Source organism: Lactuca virosa, chromosome 9 (genome assembly GCF_052849685.1).
Source record: "Lactuca virosa cultivar CGN04683 chromosome 9, Lactuca_virosa_CGN04683_v6, whole genome shotgun sequence".
NCBI classification, from domain to species: Eukaryota; Viridiplantae; Streptophyta; class Magnoliopsida; order Asterales; family Asteraceae; genus Lactuca; species Lactuca virosa.
The window spans coordinates 18,432,920-18,445,982 of record NC_136434.1 but is presented as its reverse complement, the minus strand read 5'-3'; the positions used below and the strand labels follow the sequence as shown (position 1 = coordinate 18,445,982).

Here is a 13,063-nt window from a genome sequence, read left to right as displayed (position 1 = left end):
TTGAGTTCCTTTTAATGAGATCTTCAACTCTCATTTAGGTCGCATAGGCCAAAAACCGCTCGAACTAAAATTCGAGTTTCGGGTCGTGCACTGCTATGCCGAATCTTAGAAAATTCATAACTTCCTCATACAAAGTCAGATTTGGGCGTTCTTTTTATGGATGTTCTCGGTTTAACATATTCTACGACTTTAATTTAGATTACTAAGGCCAAAAAGTCTTCTATCGTAAATTCACTATTTACGCTTCCCGGTGCCATGCCGGTTCCGTCGCGAAACTTCGACGGGTCATAACTTCTTCGTTATAACTCGGATTTCGGCGTTCTTTATATCCCCGGAATCCTTGTTTTGGACACTACAAATTTATGTAAAGATATCGGGATTATCTCACACTTTAATTTTGACGCTTATTTTTATCCTTTATTTATTATACATTTATAAATAAGTAATAAGCACATAAATGCACATAATTCACATAATACTCAAATAATTCATCTTTATTACTTCAAAAGAGTTACAATAGTTGACCTAGACTATTACATCATCTACTAATGCTTAGCCCCGAAACACAGCATTACAGGAGGTGAGTGGGGGCGAGGTCCCGCATCTCATCACTAGCTGAGTATGGATGGGGTTCCGTATCTCATTAGTAGCAGAGCAGGGGCGGGGCCCGAGGTAGGAGAGAAGTGAGTGTGGGTGGGGGCCCGTATCTCACTATCAGCAGGAGTGTGGACGGGGTTCCATGACTCATCAGTAGCAGGACATGGGCGAGGCCCAAGTTAGGCGAGGCCTTAGGATAGGAATACAGTAGACTATGCTTGTTTTTTTGTGCTAGTATGTTTATGTGATTGTATATGTATAGTGGGCAAGGTTCGGAGACAGGCGAGGCCTAAGAGACAGATCTGTATACCGAGCGGGGCCCGATGCAGTGGGCGGGGCCCAATTTATGTCGGACTTCGGTCCGATGCCGGGCGGGGCCCAATTTATGTCGGACTTCGGTCCGATGTCGTGCGGGGCCCGATGCAGTGGGAAAGGCCCAGTATGTGTTATATGTGTTATATGTATGGTATGTGGTAGTATGGGGAACTCACTAAGCTTCGTGCTTACGATTTTCAGTTTTGGTTTCAGGTACTTCCAGTAGCGGAGGGAAGAGCTCGGGTTGACTGCATCGCACACACAATGATGTTTTAGCATGGGATGTTTTACTCTGACATGATATGTTTAGACATGATACTCTGATTAAATATGTTTTGAATGAATGGTTTGACAATTATGGATTTTATTAAGGTTTTAAAATGAAATTTTTGGTCATGATTTTTGGGATGTTACATTTTCCTTGTTTCAAATCAACAAGCATGTCCTTGCATAACTTTTGACTTTATCCATCGCCCACCACTCATATCAGAGACCACACCTTTACAGATGGGCCTAACTCTTGTTTTGTCATTTTTTTTGAAAATGTAAGGACCTCTTAGTTTCTACTAAAGGCATATTTATGTAACCTTTCACATCTTTTTTTGTCTTGAACTTTTGTCCTAACCTGAATTCAGAAACATGAATTTCGCCATGAGAACATGCATTTCTATTACTTAAATATCTCAACATCCTCTCCTTAAAGTCATCTTCATCTACTATTGTTGACTCGAATGAATATGAGTCATGACCTCCAAATTTCATCCTTAGTTTGTTGAATACCACTTCCATTTGCTTCATTGAATGTCTTTGGAATCCACTCAATATCTTCATACACACACACACACACACACACACATATATATATATATATATATATATATATATATATATATAGGAAAATCTATCATATATACTTCAACATCATCTACTTGTTTTTTTAAGTCCACAATGTAGTCATTATCATCACTATCATCTGTCCCATTTCCCTCACTCCCATTGTCCTCACCCCCACTACCCTTACACCCATTATCATCTTTCCCAACATGTTCTTCCTCTATATTTCAATCCCTATAATATTCTACATCAACATCCCTCATTGTTTGGTAATCATTGATATCAATATCATCCAACTCGGCCCCCCAAGGGATCAAAGTCTGCAACTAAGTCTTTCTTGTTGAATGTAAAATTATATTGACAAACTCTTTTTGTTAAGTAGCTACATAGGGTATAATAGACTTTGAGGCTTTACTTGGCTCGTTTAAATCCTAGTTTCTACTAAATGATTCGACTATTTTTTTCTTTTGTTTCTATACTTATTCAAGTCAGTAGAAGCATCCCCTTCAAGCTTCTTAATAACAACCTTTAACGTGGAATTAAAGTATGGGAATATTCTAGTTTTCCCATGTGAATGTATACATTAATTTCCTTGTTATCAGACACATACATTGCCAACTGGAGGACATCTTGACTAATGTCAAGTGGCAGCAGCCCAAGATCCAAGTCCGTCTCCGGTATCATGGAATGGTAGAACGTTATACCTCCATCATTGTACCCTAAATCCGCCATCATATCATCCAACTCATGGACTAAAAACACATCCGTTTCCACAAAATCAAAATAATCCACTTGAGTTTCTATGTATGACTCAAAAAAACAATTATTGAACTGTAACACCAAGTTACAGGTATAATCGCTCTTGTGATTTTGGAAATTAAGACTTAAAAAGAATAAGGTTTTTCGTGGCCACGACATGGCGGTGTAGTCGTTACGATATGACATCACCCAAAGGAATCATGCTTTTCATTTAGGCCCCACTGCGTGGCTTGGTTTTAGCCACGACCTGGAAGCGGCCAGCATGCAAAACCCTAATTTTTGGGCCTTGACCCTTATTTAAGGGATGTGATGGCTAGGGTTTGCTCACCCTCAACCTCCATCACCTCCCTTTCAACCTAATCAAGCCCTAGCCTTAATTTTTGAGTTGTTGAAGTTTCTTGGTGTTTTTTGGTGATATTGAAGGAGAAGAAGTGTCCTTTGAGCATAGATCCAACAAGCAAGTTCCCTCACCATCTTATTGCACATATTCTGGACCTTTTTAAGTTCACAAATTCAAATCTCTCTATGTTATTCCTTTAGATCTAGATTTTTATGCACTTCTCTCTATGTTTGGGATAATTTGAATGGATGGATTCCATAAAGTTAATCTAAAGTATCGTTGATTTTTTATCCCATGCATGAGGTTTTGACCTCATTTTCACCATTTTTGACCTAACTAGAGTTCAAGATGTGCATTGGACATGCATGTCCATAAAACAAGGATTTTTATGAGGTCTTTGGGTGTAAGGTGTTGGATTAGGTGTCTAAGCCCATAACTATAATTGATCTATACTTGAATTGATAACAATCCTTTTGGGTTGCCCTCAAACCTAGCAATTGGACATGATGACTTTTATAGAGAGAGGTTAATTTATGATTTGATTAATAAATTAAAATCAGAAGTCTATTAATATATTATGAAAATAATATATTAATTAGAAAAATTATTATTTAATTAATAATTGATCAGAAATTAATTAGAATTAATTTTGGGGTTAATAGAATTAATTAAAAGTGGAGGGTCTAAAGTGTAATTGTTCAATTGTTGGGCAAAAGGTTCCAGAACCTTCCAACTTAAGGGTTGGACGGTTTTGGAGGGGATATTCTAGGGTTTCTAGAATATCTCATGTGGATATATAAGGAGGTAGATAATTACCAATTTTAAATAGTATTATTATATTTCAATTAGGGTTATCCAGGGTTTCCTTGTACCGCTATATAAAGGACCCTAGCCCTTAGAATTTTGGCCACTCATTATTCCAAAGGGATAGCCGAAATTCATACCTCCCCTCTCCTCCTCAAGTCATATTCTTCTAGCTTGGGTGTGATTCCATTAGGGGTACGACATTTGTGATGCTAGCTTCCAAGAAATCTACAAGTGAAGGATCATTATTATTTACTACAATAACAAGGTATGTAATTCTAAATCTTCTTTTGGTATTTTCGAAAATAGCCTATACCATCTAGGGTTTCTTATTTGATGTTCTTAGTTATAGGTTCAATAGTGAAAACATAGATCCTTAGGTTGGATGTGAACTTAAGGGTTTTAAGTTTATTTGTTTTGCATAAAACCTATCATAAAGAAGCCTTCTGGAAGAGATGAGTGGGTAGCTTAATGGATTGAGGGATTAATCCATTAAACTGTCCAAGAATAGTTCCCATGATGTGGTGATATGCTCACCACGTCGTGGTGTATGAGGTTCTCGCGACTGTTTGTCCTGAGATTTCCACGTCGTGGAAGACGCTTGGCAACGACGTGATGACCAACAAAGTTGACTTTTGAATGTTGACTCTGACTGTTGATCGTTGACTTTTTGACCAAGATTGACTTTCGGTCAACTTGAGGGTTTTGGGGCTATAAACTGAGCATGTACCTCTGATTGTTGTATAGGTGGCTCGTAGCACCAGTCTTTATTACATGTGAGCTGTATTGATAGTCTGCTAGCCTGCAAGGTGAGTTTTCTCACTATACTTTTGTTCTACAATATGTATCAGTATGTGTAGGATGTTATTATGTTGTAGTGATCTTTTAGTTTGGTAGATTTGATATGATTACCTGTGTTTCTGGTTACTGTCTGTTTGTATATGTCGACATGTTGTGGTTGGGTTGAGGCGGTCTTGCCTTGTGTTATAGGCCAAGATACCCGGGCGGTCCAAGTATATTGTAAGCCTTGCGAGGCCGTTCAGTCAGACTATAGGCCCGAGGAGAGCGGTCCAGGTGTAATGTAGGCCTTGCGAAGCGGTCTAGTAAGACTATAGGCTCATGTATGCATGCATTGTATGTGTGTTGTGGGAACTCACAAACTTTGGCTCACAGTTGTGGATTTAAATGTTTCAGGTACTTCATAGGATCAGAGGAAGGCGAAGACGTGATCGTACACATCATCCTGTGGATTTATGTTTGAGAAATGTTATTTGATACTCTGATTTTATGGTTATGTTTTAAAACATGAATTAGATAACTTATAATTTTTATGAAAATGTCTTTGAAAATGAAAAATTTTACTATGGTTTTTGGGACTTTACATGAACCCACCATCATGGTGTATTTTAAATGTGCAAAAGCTTGATACAAGACCTAAGATGAAGGTTAAAGAAAGAGATGTTACATATAATGCCAAAAGTATCACGAACGTTACAAGGTTATTCTTACCATACTCTTCATACATGTCAGGTGGTTGAGTAGAACGAGCATCATTGTAGTTTAACCCTAAGATGCTTGCACTGGATGAGATTGCACTGTGAATCGAGTCAATGGTATAAAGAAGATGGATTGATCAGTCACTTGGGAGGCTTACAAAGAGGGTTTCTTGGGACGAGAAGGGTAATAATTAACTTCGTATGAAACTCAACCTCTCACCCACTTTATTATTTCGAGAAATCCTTAGGCGAATTTTTCAAAATGCCCTCATGTGCAAGGCACATGGGGCAACTTAACATCTATTTCAAACAAACATCTCGTGCAAGGATCATTATCGTGAAAACTTTTACTAAAAAGGACCATTGATGCAAAAAAAAAAGTTTCATACAAATGGTTTTAAGGAATTTTTTTAAACAATAAGGACCATTTGTGAAATTTTGTCTTTTTTATATATCAATAAAATAAACAGATCATCATCTAAGTTTATTATTGTTTAGGTCTTACAAAGTTGTCCCTCAAATGACACACACAGATCACAAACAAATGTATAAAAAGATCTTGAAACTATGGGTTTGGGATATGAACAAGAAAACCAATCATGTGGTATACTTAATAAATGACAGCAAAACAAGTACCATTTTTTTTGGAAACTAGCAAGACATTATAATACTGTTTTAATGGTACACAAATAATTGTGTTATAATTTAGGCCCAAAATAATAATATAAATTAAAAAACTGATGAAGCTCTACCAGTCAACTCCAACACAGACTCTTCCACCAGCTCCTCAAGCAACTTCCCTTCTATATCCTTTCTTGTATCATCAATTTCCAATCTCAACCCCTCCACCCACCCCCTCCCCACCACCTCCTTCCTCACCACCTCCTCCACCACACTCCCGCCATCACCATCACTATCCTCCCACTCCCCCCACCTCTCCTCCCCGGAAAACAACCATTCCTTCATCCGGGCCCACACTCGGTCCCCCACCAATGCTGACGTCATCATGTGAGCCCCACCCCCACTACCAATATCCATCAACGCCTCGTTGACACAATCAAACACGAGTTTTGTCATGGATCTATGATGATGATGATGATGCCTTTGTTTGTTTTGCGACAAAATGGAGTCTTTTTCGGTTAGGTTCATGTACTTGTCCCTCAATGATGGGTCTAATGGGCTTTCGGGTGAATGCCACCTGGCGAAAAGTGAGTTTGATCGGGTCTTATGGAGACCTGCTACTGATAACAAGGTCTCAACATACAACAGACATTCTTGCTCCTCTTCCTGTGGGTTTAGTGGTGGTGCTGATGATGAGGGTTTACCGGAGTACGGTGTGGCTGACCCTAGGCTAGTATCATCCCATGATAGGGTACGGGATATGGACCCAATGGGTGGAGATTTGTCAATCAACTTGTATTTCATAGAATCTACATCAATGTTAACAAAAGTGGATAAATAAAAAGAAACCAACATTTTTATTTTTTTACTTTAATAATTAGTTAAGAAAATTACCATGCTTATTCAGCTTGGCATTTGCTGTGTGATCATCTTCTTCAAATTGTGGTTCCAAGACTGATATAGGGCTTGGTTGGTCTTGGTTCTCGCTGCTGTGGTTTCTGAGAAACTCGGGATTTTTACAAGAAAATCCAGCCTTCTGCAACAGCAACAGCAACAGCTTATTATTAATCAATCAATCATTTAGACAATAAAAAGATAATATAAGCAAATTTGTGAACAGTTAAGGACTTGAGTTAAAAAGATACAAAAGAAGCCATACCTCAGGTAAAACTATGACTTGTGATCTTCTATATAATAATTGACTACATGATTCGTCTTCAACACATGGAGATCCTTCATTTCTTGGGCATTCATCCTTTGACTGGTTTGACTTCTCTTTGCTAGATTTCTTGTTTTTGGAGAAAAACAAACTTGAAACTCTCCCCTTGAATGATGATTTCACAAGCTTTTCCTTGCTATCATCTCCTTTCCCTTCCAAGGAACCTGAAACTCCAGATGTTGGAACAGATTTTGATCTTGAAAGCTTTCTAGGGCTATTATCATTATCATCATCATCTTCACGCTTGTTCAAATCATTAGATCCCATAATAAACTCTTGTTTTTTTTCCTCTGGTTTTACGGATTTCTTCAAATCAGAAAGAGCAAGCATATCACCCAATGTACTGGAACTTCTTTGTATCTGTCTTTGTTCTTGAAGATTCTTATTTGATGCCATCATTGCCCATCTTTCAGAAAGACGTTTCTTAGCTTCCCTACAGACAGATGACTCTGGTGAATAAGATGCACGGCTGGATGAAGTGGCATAGTGGCTATTAAACCGATTAATATAGTCCCATGAGTGTCTAGAAGTTGGTGACACAACTTCTGAATCACTAAGGTTCCCTGCTGCATAATCAATTTCTGATTTACAAAATGAACTATCATCACCAATATAACCATTTGAAAAAACAGAAGAAAGAAGGGTCTCGTCTCTTCTAAGTGCAATCTCCTCTTCTTCAGTTTCTCTTGATTCCAACACCTCGCTGTCTTCTGGATCCCCATCAAATACATCATCATGTGAATGTGAATCAACAACCTTGATGTTATGAGGTTTTAGTATCACAATACGCGTTGGCTGTATAGGGTTTTCATCAGTTTTGCAACATTCAGGAGAAAAGAAGAGATCAGAATTGTTTTTATCCCATGGTATCGGGTCCTGTTTTTCATTTTTCTTTTGAGTATCCACCAACTTAGAAGGCCTAAGAACTGTGATGCGTCTAGAGTCTGGAGGTGGAGGAACAGACTGCAGATTGTATAGATGCTGAGAGAATAATGAATTGGGTTCTTGAAGAAACTTGAGAAACAAATCTTTATTGGAACTTAAAACTTCCAATGCATCTTGAAACTGTTTGGACTGGCGAAGTTTTCCATCAGTAGATAAACGTTTGGCTTCCATGAACTTTTCCCTGATAAGATCCATCTTACTCTCACTCTGTTTTTCACTACATCTTTCTTTGTAATGTTGCTGCCATATTTCAAAAACATCTTTGTATTCTTCCTGTTCAGGACACTTTGTGATCTCATGTTTTGATTGTGTGTCCAAGGATTCAGATTGGCTCCTTGAATGTCTTGAATGGCTCCTGCATGAAGCTGAAACAGGTTGTTGATGCTGCTGTGGGAGGGCATCCAGCCCCATCAGCTTCGCAACCAAATTAGATGGACTCTGCTTACATTCATCTTCTTTTGACATTTCTTGTGCAATTAGCATCTTTATGGGTGTTCCATTTCCATCATGATGTGGCTTATCTGTAAGGAGCTTGTTCCCTCCCAAACCAGTATTTAAATCAAACAGGTTCACCATTCTTCCCAAGCATCCTGAAATAGGTTTCTCAGGATTTCGGTTTTTTCCATTCTGAATCCGGCTCATTTTTATACCTGTGAAAGGTGCATTTCATAGTTAGTAGTAATCACCATTGCTGTCTTACAACACAAAATTGGGTTTTTGAAGAGATATCCATAGGAAGGCATCTTAATATATTGAAACCCAACAAAGAGGAATTAAAAAGAGGCAAACAAATAGACGAATACAAATCTCAGTAGGTAGGAAAAATTCAAATGTATATTAAACACCAATATTAGGGCAAACTGATAGATTCCTTAAAGATCAAATCAAGAAAAAAGAAAAGTGAATCTAGAGCAAACAACATGACGTTGAATAAAGAGCATCTACTATGCAATCAGTTACTAAGAATAAAAAAATAAAAAAGACCCAGAATAAAGTACAAATATAAAAACACCTCTGATTGATGTTCTTTGAAGGTAAAATGATTCAAGCTCCAGATATCAAGAATCGCATTCAGAAACACCTACTTGGTAGTTCGTTTTTGAACCATGAATAGGAGATATCATCATTTAATTCAGTAGGGTGGAGGTGAGGGGTGGGAGAAGCAAGAGATTTACAGAATCCCTTCCAAAAGATTATCTAGAGATAATAAATAAAGAAAAAGAGGGATAACAACAGGGACAGGACTATTACAGATTGTGAAATTCCAGCATATTCACATGAGACTTCACATCAAGCAGTCACTACTTGAAATAGAGTTTTCAAAAGAATCCGAAAATGAAAATATATAATAGTTGAGAAAATCGAACAGACAAAACAAAATCACTACACTCGTTCAAATTGACATCATTATTTAATCAGTACAAATGTAAGGAAAAACAAAAGCCCTAATTTTATGTTTCAACTTTAACTTCATCTTAAAAGCTATGTAATTATTTATCACAAGATCATTTGGAAAAAAGCTGTTCAATTACAGAAGAATAATAAGAGAATCTGATTCTGTTTTATACCTTCGAAAAGCGACATCGAATGAGGAGCAAAACAAAACGAAAAAGGAGCTCACGCTGCTAAAAAAACCGCAGCAAAGAAGAGAGAGAAAGAGCGGTTTTAGGTAGATAAAGTAGCGAGACCCTGAGATCAATACCTTATAGTGAAGCACTCGCTAAATGATCGCCGTAATCTGACATTCCGGTCATAAAACAGCCTGAGATTCGCCGATTTCGTCTTTGATTCTGTCGTTATTCAGATCACTGATCACTTCCGGTTACACGCACACACCCATTCGCCGGTGAGAGAGAAAATTTGCGAATAAAGCCAGATATAGCGATAATAAGGAGCCCGAAATAAATAAATATATATATTTTTTATTTTTCATTAAAGCCCTCATACGTTTCTGTTAATTTCATAAAATCCCAGTTAACAATATTGTGTTTCATTTCAGGACAATACAACCGGGGGACAATGGGACATGGCAGGTAGCTATAAGAAAAGGAGACGTTATGGACAATTTTATTTTATGGTCCTTTGATTTTAGACAAATTTTTATTTGAATTCTTAATTCACTTGTACATGGTAAATGTCGTTTAATTTTTAAGCAATAATTTTTTTTTCAAAAGCAATCGGTATCGTATGTTATTTATATTTAATATTTTAAATTTACTTGTTTAGCATTATTTATATAGATTTTCATATAATAGTCTGATATTATAAATATGTCTGATTCCTCGACATCAACAGTTTTCATATAATCTTTACTTGATATTATAAACATGTCATTTTCTGTAGTTAATGTCATTTTCTTTTTTGATTTTGTTTTGGTTTTTCCTTTGTAACTCTTGTTGCTCCCTCTAGTCACTTGCTAGAGGTCTGCATTTTATATCTATTTGTCGGTTCCAAAAAAAAATTTGATATATTAGCTTATTCATTTTATAAGTTAGTTTGATAATCAATAAACTATTTCATATACTTTATCAAAAAAATTATAAGTTATTTCCATTGTTTCATTAAACAATAAACTGCAATAAATATAAAAAATAAAATAAAATTATACTCGTCAAACATACTCAATGATTAAGTTGACAAAATAATTATGACATAAGGATTAATGTGTTATTTCTTCCTATAACTAAAGTACCATTTGTGTAAATTAATTTCAATGTTTTTAACTGTCTTAAAAGGGTTTAGAACCGTTGAAAGCGTAACCTGTGAATATGCAAGGGACCACCGCAACAAACATCACCAACTTTGCAACGTTTAACTTTATATTTTTTACGTATTAAAACAATTAATAAATTATAATTATAATTCTTATTTTAGTTTAACTCTTAATTAACAAATCTCTATACTAATAAAAGAATAGTTTTAATCTTCTTTTGTCATGTGTCACTCTAATACAACTTCATATTAATATTATGTCATGTATCAAAGATATATATTAGGTAGATTACTATCACAATTGATGACGTTAAGGTTTTAAATAACTGATTTTAAACTTTTTATAGAAACATTTGTTTTTTTAATTATATGTTAAATTTGAAGTTATAACTAACTTTAAAATTTTGGTATATCTCTTAATTAATAGGTTTTTTAAAATTATTTATTTAAAATAAATAATTAGTAATTATGAATTTTTGCTATAAAAATTGAATTAATTTTGTAACCATGGTTTCCACGGGTTATAAACTAGTATAAATCATAAATGATATTGAATTTAAGATGGAAAATAGATGTTTCGAACTCTTAAAAAATGGGTCAAACAAGTTAATGTCATGGGCTAAGTTGGACCAATTATTTGATATGTCAATTTCTTTTATTTTCAATTTGGATTTTTATATATAAATAATATCTTAAATGCCGTTCTAAAAAAAGCAATATCTCAGATAAGATTATTATTATAATTAAAATTAACAAACACCATTAGTTATTTACTAACAAAAGTGGTTAAAATTTAGGTTATTAGGTACTAGTTGTAAGACTTGTATATTATACGGGTTGATTAAAACAAAATGTTAAATAAAAATGATTACACGGTAAGTTTATTTGAATTTGAAATTTAAAATAAGTAAAAATTATGAAAAAATAAATAAAAAAAACATGTAAAAAAGTAAATTAAATTAATTATAACAAAATGTTAAATACGAAGGTTTCAACTGTAAATTTATTTAAAATTAAAATTGAAATTTAAAATTTGAAATTTGAAATTTAAAATTTAAAATTAATATAATCATTATGGTATATTTAATTTATAGAAACTAAATTAATGATATATTGAAAAAATAAAAGTTGAAGTAAATGACAAGTGTCAAAAAAATATCTCAAAATTATGACAAAATGACATTTGACAAATTGAATGAGAATGTGACAAGTGACAAAAAAACTTTCATTTATTAGAGTTGATACATTAACATTTTAGAAAGAGTGGTTTTTGAAATGTCAAATTGCAAGAAAGTCACTATATTATCATAAAATTTCGATTTTGATATCAGGGTTTTTTTTCTCTCAATTATGTCACTATATAATACAATTTTGTTACAATATCAACCAAATGATCGGTTCTACCTGTTCTCCCAGTAATAATTTTTCCCAAATTGCAATAAGGTCACTAAGTTTGCCAAAATTTTGATTTTGACACCATGTTTCAAATTGCAAGAAAGTGACTATATTACTATAAATTTTCGATTTTGACACCGAGTTTTTTTCTCTCAATTATGTCATTACATTTACAATTTTTTTGCAATGTCAACCAATTGATCGATTCAGAAGATGTTATTATGGTTTAGAAGCTCGATTTGTACAACAAATAAATGCAGATCAGTCTGATAGTTCAAACTCACTTACAAGTCAGAGAAAAATGGCATACTCACCCTTTGAGGAGATGTTATTGTGGGTTAGAAGTGTTGGGTTATGAGCATTCTAACACTCCTAAGTGTACATGCAACCCTAAATACCTTGGATCTATGTTTTCTCTATTATACATACAATTATGAACATCCAAGGTATTATCCTAATCTAGCATACAAAATAATAAATATAACAAGATAGAATACATACCTCTTTGATGTAGAATGTCTTCATGAAGCTTGAGTGCCTAGTGCCCCAAGTGTGACACCTCAAATGGTTCACACAACACCAAATACACTTGGAATAACTTGAGAGAAACTTGAACACTCCTTGAAATCGTCTAGCCCTCACACTCACACATTAGTGCACGATTTCTTGAGCCATGGGATTCTTTTATATGGTGGCTATTAGGGTTACACCATGTAACTCATAACTTTACCCATTCCTTATGCTCCATGGATTTTAACCTCCATGGAGTATCCATGGGTCACCCCATGGTCTTAGTCCAACATAAGGAATCTTGGATCACAAGCCCACATATATAAGAATGAATGATTTACACAATCAACCCATATATTTAATTAGTCTCCTTTTGATCACTTAATTAATTCCAAATTAATTCTTGATCAATACTAATTAAATAACCTTATTAATATATTAGAGCTTATAATATATTAACCAACCTTAAGTGTTATTTCTCTCATTATAGTCTATCCAAATGCATGATGTCATGCA

The 13,063-nt window shown here is 34.9% G+C and overlaps 1 protein-coding gene across 2 annotated transcripts; it reads right to left on the bottom strand.

Annotated features, from left to right (window-relative positions):
- Nucleotides 1-5,726: 5,726 nt before the first annotated feature.
- Nucleotides 5,727-9,825, bottom strand: TRM20 (methyl-coenzyme M reductase II subunit gamma, putative (DUF3741)). Of its 2 annotated transcripts, none has more exons than XM_079070850.1 (4): nt 9,633-9,825; nt 6,926-8,580; nt 6,661-6,802; nt 5,727-6,575 (listed from the first exon to the last, which is right to left on the bottom strand). In XM_079070850.1, the coding sequence occupies exons 2-4, from the start codon at nt 8,570-8,572 to the stop codon at nt 5,875-5,877; spliced, it is 2,490 nt and encodes an 829-aa protein (XP_078926976.1). In that variant the 5' UTR covers nt 8,573-8,580; nt 9,633-9,825; the 3' UTR covers nt 5,727-5,874. The 2 variants fall into 2 exon arrangements, with proteins under 2 accessions (XP_078926976.1, XP_078926977.1); XM_079070851.1 differs by lacking the exon at nt 9,633-9,825 and adding an exon at nt 8,943-9,151.
- Nucleotides 9,826-13,063: the final 3,238 nt, after the last annotated feature.

Excerpts from the sequence above, each read along its gene's own strand:
- TRM20 (XM_079070850.1), bottom strand. The coding sequence starts at position 8,572 with ATGAGCCGGATTCAGAATGGAAAAAACCGAAATCCTGAGAAACCTATT. Across the intron at positions 6,803-6,925 it reads AAGTCATAGTTTTACCTGAG|AAGGCTGGATTTTCTTGTAA; the intron begins GTATGGCTTCTT and ends TTGCTGTTGCAG. Across the intron at positions 6,576-6,660 it reads TGCCAAGCTGAATAAGCATG|ATTCTATGAAATACAAGTTG; the intron begins GTAATTTTCTTA and ends ACATTGATGTAG.